The 23,421-nt window shown below is 42.2% G+C and overlaps 1 protein-coding gene and 3 non-coding genes across 7 annotated transcripts in view; all 4 read left to right on the plus strand.

Annotated features, from left to right (window-relative positions):
- Positions 1-23,421, plus strand: part of LOC129169722 (poly [ADP-ribose] polymerase tankyrase-1) — an 84,620-nt gene that overhangs the window by 18,845 nt on the left and 42,354 nt on the right. For 3 of the 4 annotated variants that reach the window (XR_008566464.1, XM_054756397.1, XM_054756398.1), the window contains exons 5-6: positions 17,415-17,451; positions 21,308-21,383. Coding sequence is in view for 3 of the 4 variants with exons in the window: in XM_054756397.1 (XP_054612372.1) it covers positions 17,415-17,451; positions 21,308-21,383 (113 nt within the window). In the remaining variant the exon portion in view is untranslated. Of the gene's footprint in view, positions 1-17,071; positions 17,232-17,414; positions 17,452-21,307; positions 21,384-23,421 lie in introns of those variants that run through there. The other variant, XM_054756399.1, reaches the window with a different exon arrangement.
- LOC129170581 (U4 spliceosomal RNA) lies at positions 22,203-22,343 on the plus strand. Its single transcript, XR_008566646.1, has one exon. It is a non-coding gene; the product is annotated as a U4 spliceosomal RNA (small nuclear RNA).
- Positions 22,683-22,816, plus strand: LOC129170573 (U4 spliceosomal RNA). The gene has a single exon (XR_008566638.1). It is a non-coding gene; the product is annotated as a U4 spliceosomal RNA (small nuclear RNA).
- Positions 23,229-23,370, plus strand: LOC129170584 (U4 spliceosomal RNA). Its single transcript, XR_008566649.1, has one exon. It is a non-coding gene; the product is annotated as a U4 spliceosomal RNA (small nuclear RNA).

Below are 23,421 nucleotides of genomic sequence, written 5' to 3' on the forward strand. Positions count from 1 at the left end.
TCTCCCTCCATTTGCATCTTTAGAAATGACTCCAAGATACTTCCACCGAGTTATGTAAATCTATGTTCTTCTATTGTGCTGTGTCGGTTCATCCGTTGGCGGATATCCCAACTTTTAACTTGCTTCCAAGAAGAAGCAGATGGCCCTATTTACATTTGAACAAATTGGTACCTTCACATTTTAGACAGGTGCTGATGGTACAGTCGCTTACACATTCTGATGAAATGCTGCTGTTGATGGAGAAACAATTTGATCAGTAAAATTGGTACTAACGTTCTATTTTTTTTCACAGTTATGATATGCTGTGGTCTTACTGTGGCGCATCTAAAACAAACTTGTTAGTGCCATGAATTATGCTCTTTATGACCATTCATAATTACCTAAAGTGTCTTGCTGCTACACGGTGTTTTTCACCTCATACTACCCTGGGGTCTTTAATCTTCTGGGAGTCCTGTTGGCATTGATGCATTGGACACTTTCTCCTAAAGCAAGGTCTTTAAATTTCCTTAAAAGGGAATAAATTGACAGATGTGAGCATGAACATGTATATTTGTAGCCTCTATACAAGCTTCCCATGTGACAACCTCCACAAAATTTTTTCCTTCCTGTCCTTTATGTTCCTAGGCTGTGATTTAGAGGTCCTGCTCCCGTCTTCATCTCTGCCGCAGGCCAGCACAGCTTTCAGCTTCAGTGTGTGGTGTGGAAAGCTCATATTGACCCATAAATTAACTCTATGGTGCTGTCACATTCAAACTGCTTTGAGAAATGATAGACTTTGTTGTCAGAGGGAGAAGAGAAAAAGTCTGAGAACATCATTTAAGCTGCCATATACTAGGAATCCAGATACGTGAGTTACGTCAGTAGGCTTCGTCTAGTCTTGCCGAAAGTCCCCATACTGAGTCGCTCCTCAGAAATAACAAGCGGCAAATTTCACAGTTTTGTTTTAGCTCCCCATGGGCATGAGACATAGCTCTTGCTGCCACACCAGGGCGCGCACACACGCATGCAACCAAGATCCCCTAGAAGTCCAAATCCAAACCAGAATGCATGGTTACAGTCATTGTCAATTACAGAAAGTCACATCCACTTTTGTTGGCTCTACAGGTATTACAGTTGCAGCTTGTTGCTGTCAGTTTTGCGGCAAAATGTAATTGCAATGCAGCGTGCTGTCGGTGCTGCCGGAGTACACAGTATGCCTTGAGAACCGTGCACTTAGTAAATAACAGTTAAAGTTACATGTCGACATTAGTCGTTGTTACCCACGTAGAATGGTAGTTCATTGTTGTTGTGTGTTGACTTACCTGCTCCGTATTGTGTTGTTTATTTTTTTTTTGTCCCGCACCGTGAATGAGCCTGTTGTTGTGTTTGCCACAGTGCTGGTAAGGCACTGGGTTGCTGTTGCGTGTTAATTGAAGAATGTCATATGCCAGCTGAAGTGCTCCCGTTGAGCAGCGCAACGATGTTCTAGCTGAAGTTGTCACAGCAAGTAGGGCCCTGTGAAATCTGTTATTTTTTTTTCGCAAATTCTGTTTAACTTTTTTCCATATTATGTTTTTTTACATTAAAATTTTTTACATTCCGTTTTTTGCCTCCATCCATCCATTTTTTATGCCGCTTGTCCTTACTAGGGTTGCAGGGCTATGCTGGAGCCTATCCCAGCTGACGTTGGGGGAAAGGCGGGGTACACCCTAGACTGTCGCCAGCCAATTCCGTTTTTTCGTTCTTTTACACGTATTTTACCAACATAAAGTGTGTACTTTTGTGACAGTGAAAAAAATGTCTGTTAATTAAATGCAAAAATCATTACATTTATTGATGCAATACATCATCGGCCAACTTCAACCAGTATTTCAGAAAGGGATGCAGCTTAGCTAACTTTTCTAATGGGATGTCAGCCTTTGCACACATGCAAAATCCTTAACAAACTGTAATGCCCGTGCTTGTGGTTAAGGAAGACATGGTCACTGATGCAATTCCAATTGCATTATGAATTTAAGATATTTTTTATGACACCCTGATTTTGTTTACAGAATTAGACTCTTATTTTGAAGGCTGGAAGTGTGTTCTGTGTGTTGAGAAGGTCTGTTGACAGTTAAGACAAAGTGGGAGCAAGAATAAACGTCCCTCTCGTTTTTATTTCACTCAGAACTTGCACGACGTCAGCTGGCATCGTAAAACGCTCGTTTCCATTAACAAGCAGTAAAACACAACACGGTGTAAACACACTCACACACACAGCCTGAATCGCACACACACACACAGCCGCATTAGCATGCGCTGAATAAACTGAGCGAACCCTGCTAGGTTCCATTCATGATCCGTAACAGAGGAGTTTCAAAGTTTTCTTGACAACATTTGCCAGTGTTTCAGGTCGCGGTTTGACATGTTTAGTTCGGGAGGAGGCAGACTGTTTTTTTTTTTTTTTGGATGGGATTCCGCCACGATTGAGCGGTCCGCCGGGGAGATACTTCTCCACACAAACGTTCTTTCCCCTCACATTTCATTCACATTATGTCAATTTCTGCGAGATTCCGCTTTTTAACAGTAGATTCCGTTTTTATTGGCCAATTCCGCTATTCTGTCTGCGCGGAAATCATAGAGCCCTAAACAAGCCGTTCAGTCTTAACATTTTAAGGTAAATGTGAGCCCCCTCACCACCACCCCACCACAAACACACATGTTGATGTGTAGTTGAATAGCTTGGGATGTGAGATGCTCTAGTTTTGCACATTAGGTGCATGTGAATGTTGGAGCTTGATATACACAAATGCAGGGCAATCCGACGCAAGGGCATGTAGGAAACTTTGGAAAAACTTTATTTCATTTCACTTGAAGAATGGAGCAATAACTATGGCACTGACAACATCAACCACGACAATGACAAGGGTGTAAACAACACCCGGAGCGGTATTCTAAAGACACTTAATCACACCGATCAGACACAGCTGGCAGCACACAAGGGCAGGTTTCTAACTAAACGGGTGAGACAGATGAGGGAAGGACGAGCAGACCCACAGAAACATAGCCAGATACTGTAACAGGGTTAGAAACAAACCGGAAGACTGTGCCTGATTGAAAATAAATTGATTGAATTTAGTTGTTTAAGTGCGTGTATTTGTCTGTTCATTGATTCTGGCATCGTGTGCGGTTGTTTGGCCACGATTCCACCAGTGGCATACAGATCCTGATCTTGCTTGTATTTCCATCATAAGGGGATTAGAAGGGATTGCAACGGCTGGGCAGAATATACAGTTTTCAAGGGTTAGCGCCCCCATGCAGTGCCTTTTAATAAAGAGCAACACATTAATGATGTGAAAAGTCACAGTTGGGCACAAAGGGATCACCGTGAAGATTTTTCTCTCCACTGTTGTTCCTGTCATTGGTCATTGATCCTCCTCCGGTCTCAAAGCAGTGATTAGTTCACTTTCACCTGGTTGTGTCTTCTGCCCTTGACGACTTTATTTGAAATGAGCTCGCAAGTGCAACATGCTCGCGGTAATCCTTGTTTGTCACTCTCCCGCCTCAAAAGACATCATCTGTACCTGTCCTATTGCCCCCTGCTGTCACCCATTCGTCATCTTTTCTCTTTTGCCACCGTCTCTTCACCGAAGCATCTAAGTCATGCACTTTAAATCACAGTGTGACAGCATTGCAAGTGATGTATGATCCCCTGAAATGCTTCTTAAAGCTCCTTTAGTACCAATGTTATTACTATTATTATACAGGTTGCAAGCTTTTGTGGTGTATCACATGGCTCACGCTGCCATTTAAACCTCACAATCTTCAGGATTTACCGCTGAATAGCCTGTTCAGGTATGCCAGAATAAGATTTGACAGGAAAATAGTCATAAATACCCCTTTCCTACTGCAGCTCTACTCACTGTTGACACTGTAATGATGGTAAAACCAGGTTCTATCGGGTACTGATTCTAATAGAGTAAGCTCATTTTTCCAAGCGTGCCGAACTGATATCAAATTCGTGATGTCATACCAATGCTGGTTGCTTATTCGTGAAGCAGGTTTGTCGCTGTAACTTGTGATGATATGCATCTAGAACTGTGAGAAACAAACATTTGTACAGAACTACTACGACGTGGGATCGTGCGATATAAAAGATATATGATAGAAGTGATACTAATTTGGGCTACGATAGAGATTTTAATTCTCTTCATCGTCTTCTTTTCTTCCTACTTTGCGGAAATTCACAGATTAACCGCAGTAAACGAGGGATTACTGTATATCGTTATCGTCAGAAGCTGCAATATATAATCCAATGTGTTTTTTCTGCCATATCGCCCTTCCCACCGAGGAAGTCATGTCGTATTTTGCTCTTTGTGTACATGAGACACTGCCATAAGTCTGTGTCTTATTGCACTCAGTTTCAGGTCAAATGTGTGAGCAACTGTGAAGGGAAATAATTGATTCCCATAAGTCATATTATTAGCTGTATCCTCTCTTTATGTTTCTCAATCTATGCTATTACATTACACATGCTTCCGTTAGGCTCCCCTTGCTGCTGTCTGAGATTTTTTCCAACAAGAGAAGCAGCTTACGAGCTGGCATTATGTTCATCTTTTGCCCTTGAAATGAATCTAAATTGAGGGATTAGCAGTGAAATTGGACTTCTCTCCAGTTCCACTGCAAAGACCTTTTAGAGTTGGACCATTGTGGGGCTTAACATGACTTCTTCCTATACAGCAGTGAACCATAACTCCACTTTAAACCACAGGGATTCCATCATAAGTTACAAAAGTAAGAAAAGAGAAATGAACGCACATTTACACACACCATCCTCCCTCTGTTCTCCTTCACGTCTCTTTTCATTTCCTTTTGAGTATTGCTCAGCTGGGGTCGGAAAGTGCAAAGCAATGTCTGTGTGACCTTTTTAGCTGACTGCTGCTGATAGACTGGGGAGGAAAGGTCGTGGAATCCCTGCTGGCTAAAAACAGAACACCATAGAAGAAAATCGAATTGGTTAAATCCACACTGCAAACATCTGAGATCAGTAGTTCCCCGCCAGTTTGCGGTTTGTCAATTGCAACCCCCCCCCCCCCCCCCCCCCCCCCCACACACACACACACACACACACACACACACACACACACACACATTGTAAATATGAATTTACAATGTGTTTAACAACCGTGAGAGGGATATTATAGAATTTAGAGTATCAACAAAAAAAAAATTTATTTACGAATATAACACCATGAACTATTTACAATTTTCACATTTGGAACTGAACTATGTGTGTGTGCACGTGCGTACAGTGTGCATGCATTAAAATTTCCCTACAATGCGTAACCTTCTGCACGTTAATAATGTAATAATTAATAATTTGTTTAATTAATAAATTAGATGAATGCCTTGTATTCTTTCTGCTATAATAGGAAATACACTACTTTTTAAATGTACCTGACACAAATAGGTGAATTTGCACAAAGTATCGGTATCGCCGTTACCAGCCTGAATTTTACTCAGCGTCGGATCAGAAACGAAATAAGTGATATCCCACATGACCAACTTTTATGGCCGTATTTTGTCATATATAAACCAGAACATTGCAGAACGCCTCAGAGTTGCTTCAGCTTCCCAAATATGTCATATCTCTGTTGCTCCGGATCTTTGTTTCCCAGTCTACTCTGTGTTGAAACATCAAACTTGGAGTGTTTGAGTGAACAAATGCAGAAAACGCTAAACATTTAGTTGGGATCCCCCAACCGCCTTCCCCTTGTCGTCTCATCTCAGTTAACGTGTCATCCTCAGGAATGTGTAGTCTGTAGTCTGTCACTATCTGTCACATGGGCTTACAAAGAAAATATATTCTTTCATGAGATAGGAAAGGGAGAAAAATGAAACATGCTGTTTTTGAAAGGTAAGGAAAGGAGAGTTACTGATAAATATATATATTTTTTCCATCTCTTGGAATAAGTGATGGATGATTTTCAAGCTGTGCTCAATAGTATGATTTTGTTCCCTGCTCATACAGCCGCACTGTGAGCAGAAAAAAGATATTCAAAGAGTACATGTTGACAGCAGCAACACTGCATCACTGTAAATACTCTATAAGGACAAGTTATCTGTGACAAATGGTCAGTGGTGGTCTGGCTGCTTTTCAACGAACGTGTATGTGCTGGATATTTTTTGGTTCGGGACATCTAACTACTGTGGCTCACTATAGTCATATCAAAACATGACTTTGTTGCCAGACAGAAAAACAACTATAATCAAGTTTGTGACCAATTTAACCCCCTGAAGCAGGAGTAGCCTTCGAGCTCTTTGCATTTTTTTCCCTCTGATTTAAAAAAAAAAAAAAAAAAAAAAAAATGGAAGTAACTGACTTCATTAGAAATGTCAGGGCTTGTTTTTTCCATCAGTATGCTGGGATGAATACTTTATGAGCCACAGGGATCGGAATTTGGATGCTCGTGGCATCTGTAGGGCTCTGGGGCTCAAAAGAGAGAGATTTGGAGTTTTGGGATGCAGAAGAGCTGGAGTGGAGATACTAGACTGATCTACTAGCTATGGACATACAGTATAACCCCAGCAGAAGGGCCATTTATATATGAAAATGAGTAAAAAAAAAACAAAAAACAAAACGGTCATATTGGTAATACATTTGCATGCCGATGGCTTCTTGGCGCCTGAAGATGCAAAATTGTAGAGGTTTTTGAAAAGGTGAACGTCTACAACAGTAATGGTATGATACATCATGATATTTATTAAAAAGGCTTGATGGTGTTGTGACTTTTTGCCCTTCGTGAAAGCTAAATTAAATCCAAATTAAATTAAAAGAGATGGTAGGGACATTTTGTGCCATTCTGTTTTTTTTTTTAATTATTTATTTTCAAGCTGTTGATTGTATATAGGTAAAACTCCACTCATCTTTTTCCGCTTATTTAAGTTCAGGTGGTGGGGAAACAGCCTAAGCAGGGAAGCCCAAACTTCTACCCTGGCTACTTTGTCCATCTTCTCCCCGCGGGTCCCGAGGCATTCTCAGGCCAGTTGAGAGACATAGTCTCGCCAAGGTGTCCTGGGTCTTCCCTGAGGCCTCCTACCAGTCAGACGTGCCCTGAACACTTCCCCAGGGAGGCCTGCGGGAAGCTTCCCGACTAGATATCCGAACCATGTCATCTGGCTCCTCTCAATGCAGAGGAGTTTGTCCCGGATGACAGTGCTTCTCGCCTTATCTCTAATGGAGAGCCTAGCCACCCTACGGAGAAAAATCTTTTCGGCCACTTTTACTCACGATCTTATCCTTTCGGTCACTACCTAAAACTCATGGCCATAGGTGAGGGTAAATTGAGAGCTTTGCTTTTTGGGTCAGCTCCCTCTTCACCACAACGAACAGATGCAGAGTCCTCATAACTGCAGACGCTGCACCAATCTGTCTGTCGTTCTCGCGTTCCATCCTTCCCTTGTTCGTGAACAAGACCCCAAGGTACTTAAACTCCTCCACTTGGGGCAAGGCTTCATCCCTGACGCGGAGATGGCAGTCCACCCTTTTCCGGGTGAGAACCATGGCCTCTGAATTGGAGTTGCTGATTCTACTTGCTGAATCCTGCAGCCACCAAATCAGATCCCCTCAATGCCCCTGCTGTGCCTCGAAATTCTGTCCATAAAAGTAACGAACAGAATCAATGACAAAGGGCAACCCTGGCGGAGTCCAATCCTCACTGGAAACGAGTCCGACTTATTGCCAGCAATGCGGACCAAACTCTCGGTCATACAGGGAGTGAACTGCCTGAATTAGGTGGTCCGGTACCCCATACTCCCGGAGTACCCCTCACAGGATTCCTCGAGGAACACAGTCGAATGCCTTGTCCAAGTCTACAAAAGACATGGACTGGTTGGGCAAACTCCCAGCAACCTCAAGGACCCTTTTTGACAAAAAGTCTGCTTTTGAAAATTGGAAATTTCTACAGTTTATCCCACATTTACCTCAACATAAACTAATGCAATCCTTTACATTAATATTTCAAGTTGGACTACTGGCTTTCAGATTTTAATTTGTGTATGTTATGTTTATGTGCATGCAGCAAAAGTGACATTGTGCACTACCAGCTAGGACTGCCTATTAGAATGTTTTTTGCAGGCCTATGTGAACGAAACCATGTTGAATTTAAGATACTGCATTAGGGAGGATGTCAGGAGGCATAGGAAACCACTCTGTAATCGAAGGTACAATAAAAAAAAAACTAAGAGGGGTCAAACCTTGCACTTGAGAGGGCCAGACATTGTGAATTCCTGCATCCTGCAAGCCCAAGTGTGCATCCTTCTTCTCCTAATCAGTGACATGCTCATTGATTACCTTGGCGACTGCTGTTAGATTAGTCTCTAGTGATGAATGAGCCGGAGCTTGTTTCCGCTCAGACGCTCTCATGCACTCATACCTCGGGATCAATACATTATTCTGATTTGCGGCCTTTCAATCTAAGACAAGATGAAATACCTGGGAAAAGAAGCTACATAGTATTATAACGTGTGTGTGTGTGTATGATGCACTTCTGGGGGGGTGCCTTGCCCCATTTCAGCAAATTTCCTGCAGCTGAAATTGCCTAGTTTTCCACATCACTGCTTGGGTCCACAGCACTGTGTGAGTTAGTGAAGGCAGGCAGCCACTCTGCAGTAAGCTGACAGAATTTGATTAATGAAGTAAAACAAAATAGGAAAAAAAAATGGAAAAGTGAATTTGTGCTTCAAATGAAAATTATGATTTGAATAAATGTGCAATTACAGGGAAAACTCCAAAGTTAAATGCCCCAAAAGTTGTTTTTTTTATATCACTCCATGTGGGGATGAACTGAAAAGAGCTCTGCACTGATTTTGAAGTTATGGACTATTGCGGCACGTTTATTGACCACATAATTCCACCATAATTACAAATCTGTTTGCTCGCACCACTGGCTTGAATAACGTCTGGTGTTTTCGAAAAAACAAGTACACGGCATTCCGAGTTTAGCCGTTTAGCAGTTACGCACGCACTGCCATTAACGATTAACATGGGTGTCACGAGACGCTTTGTTCATGCGACGAGATGATACACAATATCGGGTCTATGAGAACGAGACCCGACGAGGTTTTAACATTCTGTTTTTAAGAAAAGTACCATGAAAAAATATATGACTAGACAAACAGACTTTTTAATTGAACTGAATCACAAAACACTGAAATGTTTATTGTCACCCAAATTATTATTACACAGGTACAATTTCAAATGTTTTATAACTTTGCATGCATGACCTAGCATGATGCTTTAAAAAATTTTCAACAAAGTATTAGTTAAAATAATTACGGCAGTTGCAGCTGCTATTACTAATCATTTAAGTTGATCTGTAATTATGTAAAGACACATGTAAAATAGACTTAAGTGGATTAGCTTTATGTTTATGCTAAAAGAACTACAGTTCCCATGCTTAGAGTGTGGAAGCAAGAAATAGGTCCGTAGTAGACTCTCTTATCGTAATTTGCTAAAAGTCATATGCAGCGATTGTGTTTTGATCTGACAAATCTTAAGTAACTTTGATAAAATGTTGAATTACTACAGCTTCTGCTTGCAAATTAACACAGAGGCAGGTGTTGAACTCCGATGGAAAAAAACAGTCCCACGTCGCGAGCGAGTGACGCTGGGAATGCCACGTGCAGGTAGGTTTGCAAGGATAATAGTGTGTGTCAAGGACTTAATGTGGGCTTCCAATCCTGCCCAGCACACTGCCACTTCCATAGTAGGTGTATTATCATTCACAGTCGCGATTCCATAGCTCACAGTCTAATAGATTTTGGGCTGCCCTGTTTTCGTCGTATAGCTTTTCCTCTAAATGAGAAATATCGTCACATAAGATCTGGTGACACCCCTAATTATTAATATTGTACAAAAAGAAAAAGACAACTAGTTACATACGCATGGCGGAGTAATACGCAGGCGGATGAAAACATTGGTGGACTTGCGGAGTAACACGTAATCGCCTTGCTACACTGAGAGGAAGCACAATGTCACTTAACAATAACGATTTCATTTTAATCACCATTGTGACTTCGAAGGCCGTGAGGCAGACTCGCAGCGTGTAAACGAAAGTGAAAGTATAAATTCAAATTGTACAATGCACTGTGGTTAATTCAACATTGGCTGCATGCCCAAGTCCAACGTGCTGTAACGCGGCGACCATCATGAAGGATAAAGATAGTATCCTTAAGGAAAGGATCTGCTTCTATGAAACGGAGAGTGATAACACCTTAAGCATAACACGCTCTCGTTGCTCTCCCAATAAGCATGTCTCACACTCCTAGTAACAAACATCCCCCAGTGAGTTTGCAGTTGATTTACATATAATCAAAAATAAGATCCAACTTACACCAATACTGGACTTACATCACAGTTGAGGAACGGAACTCGTACGTAACCCAAGGACCACCTGACCACCTGTAATATTGTTGCTCTCATATGTTAGGAGACTGCCTTTGACCGGACCTAGCTTAACAAGCGAACTTGTCTGTTTGGGTTTCCTGTGTTTTTGCATAACTCTTTTTTTTTTATTTTTTTATTTTTTTATTTTTTTTGCGTGCTGTGCTCAGTGCAGCAGCATTATGTCCTAATTTGATCCGCGTTTGTTTCGTCTGTGGTTAACTTTGCAGCATCTTTCCTATGGGGGATGAAGTCTGTGCTGATGTTTTGTCTGTGGTTTTTTAAGGACGATGTCATCACAAAACTTCACGGGGGATGCATTGCTTCAGGCGTAAAAGGAAGAAGCTCAGGGAAGGACAAGTAGCTCGGTACTCTGCCTACAGCTCCTTATTGGCTATGAATACTGGCTGTGTGTAAATGATGTTGTTGTTCAGTAGCATAGGACATAGGGTACCACTGCTCTACTAGTGGCTTCAGATGCATAATATACGTAGCTAAATGTCCCACAAGTGTAACTACCACGGTGGTGCTTTTATGGCATTAATCCTTTTGAGTACATTTGCTGAAAACTGCTTACAAGCTCAGGGAACTGCTGGTCACATGGCAATCTCCTCTTGAATGGAATGGACCTGGCTTGTCCAGTGTTCAATAAGATGACTTATCCAGAGCGGTGAGAGCCATCTGTGAGAGTAAATGAACATTAGCCCACAGATTGCTTTGGTGTCATGGTTAAAACATTGCCTGATGTAAATTTTTAAAGAAAGGAATGAAAATTGTATTTCATCTATCTCCACCTGCGTCTGACGGCAGTAGTTTAATTGACCCCAAATGAGCGCATTAAAAATGACTGCGATAACCAAGTCAATTGTCCATGCAAGGTCACGCATAGAGCCACACTCATATGGCTTGAAGAGACATTTTCAAGTGATTCATCGTCTGGTTGCTTGAGTATGATGATTATATTTCATAAACCAGGGGTGTCCAAAGTGCGGCCCGCAGGCGTTTTTTTATTGGCTTGCAGCACGCTCTAAAAATATAATTTAACAGGAAAACTAAGAAAAATTTAAAAAATTACAGCAAAAATGTATTTTAGAAAAATAAAGTCAAAATATTCAGAAAAAAATTGTAATTTAAGCACAAAAAGTTGGAATTTTACAAAAATAAGCCACTGGAGTTCAAATGTTAAAGAAAAGGGATTTTTATAAGTTGTCATTTTTTAAAAATTAAGTTGCAGAAAAAGTTACAATGTTACAATGTTACAATAAAGTGTTAGAATAAAGTCAAAATTGTATGAGAATAAAGTCATAATTACAGGAAGAAAGTTTAGAAGACTAAAGTTGAAAAAACAACAGCAGAAATGGAAAAAACAGGGGAAAATGTATACTATTAGGGGAATAAAGTCATCATATTATGGGAATAAAGTCATAATATTCCAAAAAGACATTTTACTAAAAAGTCTAAATATTTGGAAAATTGAAAACAAAAAAAAAACAGCAAAAATGTGAGCAAAAGAGCAAAGAGAGAAGTTTATACTAATGATAGGCATTTTCACCCTTATCACAAAGCTGAGATGCAGTTTTTTCTTGGCGTGAATAGAACCTCTTAGCATATCTTTACAAAATAAATCAAAGTGGCATCCTTGCATCCTTTTATTTTTCACTATGTGGTCCTCGCTGGAAAAAGTTTGGACCCTGTAATAAACCAAGCAGGATAAGAGAGAGTCATGTGGGTGGGCTACAACCAACATACATGCGCAGCAGTTCCATTGAGTGCAAGGCGTAAAGTAATTAATCACACAGTGGAAGTGACGAACGAGCGAATGTGAGGTAAGAGGAACCACATGTCAGCCATCTTTTATCATGCCAGTTGAGCTCAAATGTGTGTTTTCCACCCTTGTGATTAGTCACTGCAGACCCAGTTGTCGCAACCTTGCTGGGGTTACATTTCCTGACTGAGAGCCAGTTGTTGGATAAGAGGGGATAAAATGCTCGGATTTATTTTGGAAATTTAAAAAGCTGTGCACGGTGTGTGCTCCATCTATTGTGGTGCAGTCTTTTAGTATGTGACCCGTTAACAGGATCAGCGCTCACAACATCATCATGCATGTATACACTCACTTCATTAGGTACGCCTGAATCTAAGAGTCAAAATTGTCTAAAATGGCCGGCACTGAAGGGGGTTGTCTTTTGAAAAATGGCTGGGATTGAATGAGTTAATCAGCATTATTTGGTTCGCTGACAAAAATACAAGTGTGAACACTTACCCAACCACACTCATGACCACCAAGTGTTTTTTTTTTTTTTTACATTTTGATCTGGACCAGACTACCGGACTACAAGTGTGAATGCACTCAAGACACTCAGTTTTGACTTTAGAGACCAGAGACAAAACACAAAGGCATAATACCATTTTTAAAATGAGCTCTGCTTTGGTAAAATGATGATAATTGGTATAATAAAGTTCTCATTGATTCTCAACACCAATTCAGTAGCGGCTGCAGAACGTTAGTCAGGTTGAATTATCTATTGTGGCGTTTTAGTCCATGTATTTCAAAGGTGTTGCACAAATGGCTTCACCCTCCACATACACACACAAGCTCTTTGCTGCACGGTCAAGATGTGTATCTATAAGCTTGCGTGTGATTATCATTGGCATGCTCGAGTCCTCGCTCATGCACGTACGCACAAACACACTCTTGCATTTAAAGTAGTCTTTCAAGCCGAGCCGCTGACGTTTGGAATTCAAACAGCGATCGCCAATGTCTGCTGCACTCTGTCAAGGGACGCACGCACACAGACAAACACAAACACACACACTTACAATCATCATTCAGGAGACAGCAAGCCTGTCCAGAGTGAGAGTTGGCAGCACTATTGCAGACACCAGGAGAATGCACATTCCGACCTCTGTCCAGTTGCACAAATGAGCTTTCAGAATGTGTTACAATAATAGTCAGTGTTGGAATCTACTGTAGCTCGTCAAAGTCTAATATCGTTTTAAATGTGTTACATCCTGTCTTCATATTGCTTTGCCTGAGCCATCAAGTGTGTGTGTGTGTGTGTGTAAGAGAGAGAGATTTAAACTGGCTGACTGTCTATATTGTTTATTTTTTTTATCTGCCCATCTGTCAGCGTACAGGGAGCAGGGGCGTGTTAACACATCTATCCTGGCAGCAGCATCTGGTCCAATCCATTGCAGGTGATTCTCGGTTTACGGCATTCCGAGTTTTGCCGTTTTGTGATTATGTGCACATGATTATTAATGTTATACTAAAAGAAAAAGAACTAGTTATGTGTGCGCGGTAGAGTAATACATTGGCGGAGTAACACATACTCGCACCGCTACGCTGACAAGAACATCACTTTTGTTCTTTTTAGTTAACTACTTCAGTTTAATCGACCATTATGACTCTCAAGGCAGTGAGGCAGACTCATCTGGTGGCAGCACGTGAAAGCGGAATTGAAATTAGACATCGTAAGACGCTCAGTGGAGAAAGCGAACCCATCCAAGCTGCTGAAACGCTGTGACCATCGTGAGGGATAAAGATTCTTGAACAAGTGATAGCACCCCCGCTCTGCTTCTCTCTGTTCACGGTGTTAGCACATCGAGCAATGGCTTTGTTTGGTGTGTCTAAAGAGGCAAGCGTCAGGCAGGAGTGGTTGGAGTTGCTGATTCCCGGCCAGCAAGAGAAAAATATGGTCATCTGTCAACGGCACTTTACACGGGACTGTTTTGTAAACATGGGCCAATACGAAGCTGGACTATCCACCAAACTGTTGCTGAAGTCTGACGCCTTTCTAACATTACTTGGTTGTGTTGAAGAGTCAGAAGAGCAAGCTGTACGTAACAATTTATCAGTGTCCTCGCTGTGTTTATTTTGTGTAAGTAATCGGGCAAAAGGGGTTCAGCAGCTGTACGAAAGTCCTCCGGACTGCTTGGGAGTGTGACCAATCCCAGTGAAGTGGGCTCGGGAGGCGTACCTGGAGGAGGGCGGGGGGGGGGGGGGTGGAGTAAATTACACAGACAAGTTTCCTGCGCAGGAGGCAGGAAACACTGCAGGAAGAGAGGTGCAGAGTCTGGAAGATCTAGAAAGCTTTCTTTGCGGGTTATCGTGTTTAACTGCTCTATAGGAGTCCAGAACGCAATACAAAGGCCCGAAAGCGGGTGATTTCATTAATGCTTGGTAAGTATAGGTCTTTTGTCAAACACACACATCATTTTTGTGTCTTTATTAACACAAAATAGACAACACAAAAAAAATGTAAAAATGTACGCTCAGCAACACCTGTGGGCACCCCCCGTGTAGTCACTGGTACAATCTTGATCACATGACATTTACATACGATTTGACTGCAAGATTGATAGTCGAATCAGACTCCTCTGAAGCGAATCATCGACTAGTCGACCACTCTAAGACACCCCTAGAAAACAGTAGCTTGTTTCTTCATATTTCCATGTGTTGTTTTAGAAAAACGCTGCAATTGAGTTCAAATAAAATCCAAAGTGTCATGACCCGCTTTAAGCTGAACAGTGTGTAATCTCATCAGTCTGTTAAAGAAACAGGAGAATCCATGTGTCTAACCACCAGGGTGCACTCAGGTGCCCAAATGTGATTGTCTCACGATTTAAATGGCTTCCAAACTATGTCATCTAATTTAGTTTCTTGATCTCTCGCTCTCTTCATTTTCTTCTTCGGAATTCATAGTTTTTCAATTTCTGTCTCACACCCCCTTTCTCGTCTCCCACTTTCTTCCCCGTCATACTGTTCCGCCCTCGCCTGGCTAACACCAATTATACTGTGTCAAATCCATGCATGTCAGCTTCCAGATCCCTAATCATCTCCTCTCGCTTTCATCTGCAAATCCTTTGTTCCCCTCCTGCCTCCCCCTCTTTACTTTCTCCATAACCTCGCCTCTCTGCTCTGCTCTGCTCGCCACCCCACCCCACCCGTCCGTCTGCTACGTGAAGCTCATCCTCAGCGTCCTCGTCTTGTTTAACTCCATCACATTTTCCTCATTTCCACATTCCTTTGATTTTCTTCTTCGTTTATTAATTTTTCTTTTTCAATGCTTTAAGTTTCTCGGCAAAGATTAACTTTGCTCTGTAAATGGGAGTGAAGGTTTGGATTTTTTTTTAAGTTATTCAGCAATACAAACATTTCTTGAATGCTTAGTTGTCTTAGTCCTAGCTAGTCATCTTTGTAGGCACAAAAATACCTTTGGCAACCTTGTTTCGCAGCACCGTCACCCACACCAGACTGCTTGTTACGTTTGTCGTGCAGCTGACTAGCAACTTTTGACTCTCGAACTCTAAAGGCGGTATAACGTTGAACATGGTAAGTTAAGGTGTCGTTTGCATCAGAATCAGAATTACCTGTATTTGTCAAGTATGTTTAATACACGCTGAATTGGTTGCTGGTTGTACAGCTGATTCTTGTTTTATGACGTTCTGCAGTTGATGAAGTCACTCCCATAAATGATTCATACTGGACAAAAAGATATGTGCCCTGCGATTGGCTGCCGACCAGTCCAGGGTGTACCCTGCCTCTCGCCCAAAGTCAGCTGTGATAGACTCTAGCATACCCCTGCAGTGAGGAAAAGAGACATAGATAAGGAAGAAAAAGAGAACCAGTTATGCGTGCGCGGCAAAATAATACATAGGGGGAATTTGACGTTTAACCTCCATTATGTCTCCAAAGAGTGAGGCAGACACCTCTGGGGGCAGCGTGTAAAAGAAAGTGAAAGTGAAAAGTGAAGTTAGACATCGTAAAGCCCTCCGTGGAGAAGTGGAACGGATGTTCGACTATGAAATGGACAGGGACTCAGGAGCGGTCTCAGTATTGACTTCCTCCTCCCAGTCAGCCTGTCTCTCCCTTCCTTGCAGCGGCCCTTTCAGTGCGTAAGCCAACCACAGGGATAAAAGTAAGGAGTTGTCGTGTCTTTGTTAGTGCCGTTTTGTTGAATTATTGGATTTCATCTTTTTATTACTGTGTTTTATGTCCTTTGTGTGTTCAGTGTACAATGTGAGTAACTTTGGTGTTAATTTAGGTCGAAGTCGAAACTCAACTTACATCACAGTACTCAGTACAGGTGGTCCTGGGCTTGTGCCTTTTCCAGACATGACTTTCTTCAGGTTACCAACTGGCTAAAGTCTTGCTGTTAGGGGTTGTAGCGCCACCTGTTGCAGCCGTGGCAGCGTTCCTTTTTATATACTGACAAGAGATTTTTTTCCCTAAATGTGGATGGAGGTGTTTTTGGTGTTCCAGAATAGTGGAAAAACTTGTATTTATTTTTTTTAATATCAGTGTATGTATCGACATCGAGGGGAAAAAAAAAGTGCAGTTTCCAAGAGCTGTCCTCCACCCAAGACCGATCAAATGTATTGATAATTGCTGACAATGCATAATGTGCTGGTTAAAAAGGTTGTGTTCACAAGTGATGCTGCAGCCCGCCATGCAAAAAGCACATATGGGATGTGGATTATGTTATGACTGTCAGAGCGGAGAAGGCGGGGTGCATTGCTAAGAGAGGGAGAGCGAGCTGGAGAGAGGGTAGGGGCGGTAGGGGGAGGGGTTTGTTTATCTCTGTTGTGTTTTCTGACGGTAACAGCGCCTCCGGAGCCCACGGGTGGGGGGTGGGGGGGGGGGTGTAAGACAAAAAGCACGGGGGGAGCGATGGAGGTCCGTTGGCGAAATGAACGACGAAGTGGGACGAGAGGCATGGACGGACGCACGGACGGATAGAGGCAGCGCATCTGTCAGTCGCCTAAACAATGAACGTGCTGTGGTCGCTGCCGGCAACGCATCGTCACGGCAACCGGAGCCAGAGGGGTGCGCTCTAAGCGGGAATGTGGAAGTAGGAGAGAGCGAGGGGGAGACTGTGAGAGCGCCTGCTCTCAAGAGATAGATCCTTCCTGTTTGTGTGTTTTTGTGTGCGCGTGTGTGTGATTTTGATGGCATGCATTTGTGTTAGCGGCCAGTTGATTGACACCATGATCTTCTGTAACCATCTAGGTGAATACAAGAAGGATGAGCTGCTGGAGGCAGCGAGGTGAGTACCAGACGCTCTTTTGTTTTCCTTCCTTCCTTCCATCCTTCCTCCTCCTCCTGCTCCTCCAACTTTGTGGCATCCATGCATGATGTCTCCTCTCCTCCATTTGATTCTTTGCCGTCCCCACATCCCTTCATGGCTGTCTTGCATCCTTGCGTCCTCCCTTCCTCCACAGCTTCTTTTTTATTGATTCTTCTTTTTAACCATTCCTGATTGCACACCTTTTCCCTCTCTCTCTCCGATTGCTACGCTATTTCTTCCTTGTTTGTTCTCTGCACCTGATGTCCGGTCATCGCTTCCTTTTCTGTTGCGCCCCACGCTTGGCTTTTACCATTGATGTTATGCGTTTTCATGTGTTCATCCATTAAGGAATGTGATGGAATAATAGGGCTTCACAGAAAATGTATTATTCAAACGCTTAAACCAGACAAGTGTACATTTGCATGCATTCCGTCATTCGCCATTCAACTTAGTCATTAACGATCAAATAAGCGTAAATAACAGTCCAGCTTGTTAAAAGCGCAGGTCTCGGTGTAGGAACTATCTTGCTTCAGTGTTCGCTGTGTAGATTTGTGTAGATTAGTAAACGGGTGGTGCTTCCAGATGTTGGCCAATAAGAAGCAAGTGGTCTTTTAGGAATGAGACACTTAAATAGAAACTAAGAATGATTCAGAAATACGGTGTAGCTCCGCATATTTACGATTCAGCATTCACAACCCCGCAAATTCCCGGGTTTTTGATCAAAAACATTGTGGCCATCCCTCGTTTATAGAGGTTAATTGCTCCCAGACACGACCGCGATAAATGAATTCCTGTGATATAGGATTCAACGTTAATAAATGGAATATTTTTGTTGTTAGACAAGGGGTCTCAAACTCAATTTCACTGGGCCAGTGGAGGTAGAGTCTGGGTGAGGCTGGGCCGCATCAAGTATTGGAAGTAGGGCTGGGAATCTCAGGGTACCTCACGGTACGATACCTTTCACAATACATCCATGTGATAACACCACTGTTAGTTCAGTGTTGGTGTTAACTTGCCCCTGTAAGTATGTAAGTAACACTGAGCTGATGTAACACTGATGCGGATTGCGGATTGCGGATTGCGGATTGCGGACTGCAGTTACACTACTCTTTGATGTCCAGTCGCAGGCCGCAATATACGATTTGGTGGGCCGCAAGTTTGAGATCCCTGCGTTAGAGCATAGAAGACCTGTTTGTGACTTTCGAAATACGGTTGTTAACATTATTAGAGCCCTGTAGACATGAAATAACACGGCTATAGTCAGCTTCCCCCTCCTATTGTTCATTGTTTACATCACACAACTCTTATGCTGCAGGGACTCAAGACGGCTGCTAGCTAGCGAGCTAACCAGTTAGCCTCGAATTTATTTATTCTAAACTTAAGAAGTCAATAACCACTTCCATACGGAATGGGAGAAAAACTTGCTTTTCACTCTGTCATGTCGGACATGCCATGGCTGACTTTGTGACTTCATGCTGTGTTAAGGTAATGTACTGTAGCTATTGTAACACAACAACAGACGGCCATCAACTCACCGTGCAATCAACACAAACACAAGGCGTGCTGGGAAGCACACACACTTCACACCCCACCACGCTGGTATCACCACATCCAGAGGAAAGGAGGTAATGATGCTGAAGGATACATTTTAACACTTTATCAGTGTCAAAAATAGATTTTTCTGGGTGTCGTGGTTCCTCGTGTTTTTTCGCCATTCACGAGTTGTCTCAGAAGCGTGAGCTACTGTATCTGCCAACGTGACTGCAACATAATTGAGCAGCTCAATTAACGACGTATGCAAACACGCATCTACCCAAACGGCCCACCCACAGTGAATAAAAAAAACAGCTGAGATAAAACACAACCGCAGTGAAAACACAGAGCGTTAAATATAGTCTAAATATGGTACATTAGAGGTACATAGAACATTAAATAAGGAAAAGGATTGCCGATGGTGGCTAGTGGACTAATGCAGAGGTTAGTTGGAGGGAGGTCAGCTTAGAGGTCTTCAGGAGCCGGTGATATTGAATACAGTTCACCTAAAAATACATGAAGATTGTTAAAAAATATATATATATATATATATATATATATATATATATAATTTAGACACTAAACTGAAATGGCAGTGTTGTTACTATTTTTGACATACAAGATATAATTCCATCACCGACACAAAATCCAAAAGCAGCAAGCTTTCGATTAAAATGTTGAATTCTGTAAATGTACTAAGTTCAAAATTATTTAGAAAAAAAAAATAAATCTGCTTTTTGCCCCCATTATATTCCGTAAGGGCACATATGGCATGTTTGACCACACATTATTGTTTCAGGAAGTGCATGTGGGTTGTGTCAGTGTGCATGTGTGTGCGTGCACGTGTGTGTGTGTGAGTGCATATCTCTGCATATCTCATGTCAGATTGAGTGTGGGTGGGTGAGCTCTCTCCTCTCTCTCAGTCACACACACACACACACACACGCACACACGCATTCACGCACAGCTGTACCTCAGTGTATTATGGGGTCAGCAGGCTGTTCCAGAGTGAACTCTGAACTCAGTGTGTCGTTCTCACAGCTGAGCCACTGACAAGCCTCACTAATATATTTCTAAACGTTTTTTTTTTAAGAGGATCCTTTCCTCCTTTTAATAGTTTTTAGCAGCATAACTCCCACACATGGCTGATAGCAGGGGCACTCACACTTTTTCAGCCTGAGAGCTACTTTTAAAATGACCAAGTCCCAAAGGTCTACTTCCAACGATGAATATAGATAATATATGTATTTAGTATGTTTATAAATATGAGTATGTATGTACATTGTACATCAGTGGTGCACACACTTTTTCAGCATGCAAGTTGCACACATCGTAAAACGCTCGGTTGCATTAACCAGCGGTAAAACACAACATGGTGTGAACACACTCATACAGCCTGAGCCGCGCACACACACACAGATGCACTAGCATGCTCTGCTAAACTAAGCTAACCTCGCTAGCTTCCATGCACGCTACGCAAGAGTGAACTCTTATAAAATTTTTGCCAACTTTTGCCGGCGTTTCAGGTTGCCGTTTCCACATGTTTAATTTGGGACGGGGCGGATTAGTGTTTGTGATGAGATTCCACCATGACTGAGCGGTCCGCGGGGAAAATACTTCCCCACACAAATGTTCCTTCTCCTTATGGTGAGAGCGTTTAATTTACATGATGTCAATTTCAGCAAGATTATGTTTTCATTGGCCAATTGTGCGATTCCGTTAACGCAGAAATCATAGGGCTCTACTCTTCCTATACCATAGGGAGAGGTAGGGTGACACAGTGGCTGTAGTGGTAGGAATGGGAAGTGATCATCATGATGAAGGCTGGAAAGGTGGAGGTAAACAGGAAGCGTGAGACTTGGTTTTATATAGTGCTATAGCAAGCAAGAGAAGGACAAAAAGGGATAATGTTAATCGGGTAATCATTTTCTTTTGGTCTGGCAGCTTCTTCTTTGACAGCTGACTCAGGAATCCGGGTTAGATTGTTCGCTGCCATGGCAACACTTCCCTCTGGTTACCCAGTGCCAGGGCAGTAAGCCCACAAACCAGGAAACCCATCAGAAACATGGACATTATCTTAATTCTTCTATAGCAAGCCTCGTCTTCTCTGGCAAAACACACACAAATCATGTCAGTTTGCAAATGAAAATTCTTCCCTTCAGTCCTTCAGGGTTCTTATCGCCATGCACCCCCCACCACCACCACTTCCATCCACACACTCCCGCTGAGGAACAGCGCTAATCCTCTATTGTGGCGCGGATGCTCTCTCTTGCTCTTAATGCGCGTGTATGTGCATTTGCAGGAGTGGGAACGAGGAGAAGCTAATGGCCCTGCTTACACCGCTTAATGTCAACTGCCACGCGAGTGACGGCCGCAAGGTAAGAACAAATCTTTGCCGCGTGCAAAGAAAACACAGTGAAGCAAACACGGCACACAAGTACAACATCAACCTCGGGAAAGTCATGAGGGTGATCCAGCCATCCACCACATTATAGGCCTTGGTTGTAATCAAGTTATCCAATCAGCAGTAGACATCAGCAGCCTTTTTGGTTACCAGGTATCGTCATGAGTAGACATAACCAGACTAAATTATCACTCACAGTGGTCAGTGTACATGCTGTTTTGTTTTTTTTATTTTGTTTATTATTTAACAATGCACTTCAATGCTTCCATTCCTTGAATGCTCCTGGAAATATTGTTACATGGTTTAGGAAGGGAACACATCAGTCTGTGACCTCCTTGTTGGTGCACACAGACCAGCATATTACGTAAAGTGTTTAACTGTGTTTTGCCTCTCATCCAAGCAGGCTTCATCACTTCATGCTCAAGACAAGATAAGGCAGCTTTAGTCTGGTACAAGGTCCAAGCATTTAGTCTCTAAGGTAGAGGCATGCCCCAACCAAGATGGATTTCACTCTTTTGTGGTGCAAAACGACAGTCGTTAAGATCAAGAATAGTGGTTTTGGTGTAATCACCCTCGTTGTGACACAAGGATAGTTTTACACAGACATGACAGAGCTGCACAGATTGAGATTTAAGAGAATGTTCTCGTTTTTTAAAAATGTAGCTGAATGGCAGGAGAAATAAGAACACAGGCTTTGTAATGACTACATTCAGAAACTTGAATTCTTACGGAAGACCATAACTTAGGAATGTAAGCTGGGTAATGACTACCTCGTTCGTAACATTCTAAGGTCAGCTTTGCGCAGTGGCAGTATCATAGCCTATGAGGTTTAACCGAGGCGTGATTATTGCTAGTTGAAAACTTTACCCAATACCACGCCTTGACAACTTGAAAAATAGTTGGCTTTGGCAATTTTTAGCAGTCTCTCCAGAGACTTTTTATTCTGTCAACACAAATGTACTTTAACTTATGGTGAGTATGCTGTCAAGGTTTTTCTCTGGACAAGTGCAATTCACTTACAAATGTGCATGTGATGGTTGATTGGCTAACCCATCGTCTCTGAATCAGACATCAGTGCATTGTGATACATTGATACTTGGCTTTTGAGGGTTTTGTTAAAAATAGTGAAAACAAACACTGAGATGTGAGATTGGGACATTGCTGAAGAGTCAGAGAGAGAGTGCATCATTCAGGAACATGAATCTTTACAAAAGACCGTAACTTAGGAACGTATGCTGGGTATTGACTACCTCGTTTGTAACAGTGCATCTTCAGCTTTGTGCAGTGGCAGTATCGTATCCTGTGAGGTTTATCCAAGGTCCGATTATTGCTAGTTGAAAACTAACAATTTCTGGCAACTTTACAGGGACTATTTACTGTATACGTGTAAGTATTCAGTATGTTCTGCTGCAAAGCAAATGCATATTGTATGCATTCTTTGACAAGTGGCTGTGTGATTCTTCCACATGTATTCATTCTGTTGTATTCTTGTCATGTCCAACAGGTTCCAAATAACAAAAACAAATTGGGAATGCATCCAAAACAAGCTCTTTGGTGTGAGCAGGTTAAGTGAGCTTCGATGTAGTGACGAAGGTTGACGTATAAGCTTGCAACACAACATCCAATATTTGTATTGTTCTATATCCTATTCCATATTGTGTAGTGATACATTAATAATTGTGGATACTTTTTCAAACAAATACTGTGATGACAGGGGATCGAGAGATTGTTGAATTGTGAGACCTGAATCTTTATGAAAGACCGTAAGTTAGGATTGTAGACTGAACAGTGACTGCCTTGTTTGTAATGGTCCAGTGTCAGCTTTGCGCAGTGGCAGTATCGTAGCCTATGAGGTTTATCTGAGGCGTCATTTTTGCTAGTTGAAAACTTTACCCAATACCCTGCCATAGCAAACTTGAAAAATAGTTGACTATGGCAATTTTTAGCAGTCTCTAGAGAGACTATTTGAATACCAATGTACTTTAACTTGTGGTGAGTGTGCTCTTTGTCTG

The sequence above is a fragment of the Dunckerocampus dactyliophorus genome, chromosome 17 (genome assembly GCF_027744805.1).
Source record: "Dunckerocampus dactyliophorus isolate RoL2022-P2 chromosome 17, RoL_Ddac_1.1, whole genome shotgun sequence".
Classification (NCBI taxonomy): Eukaryota; Metazoa; Chordata; class Actinopteri; order Syngnathiformes; family Syngnathidae; genus Dunckerocampus; species Dunckerocampus dactyliophorus.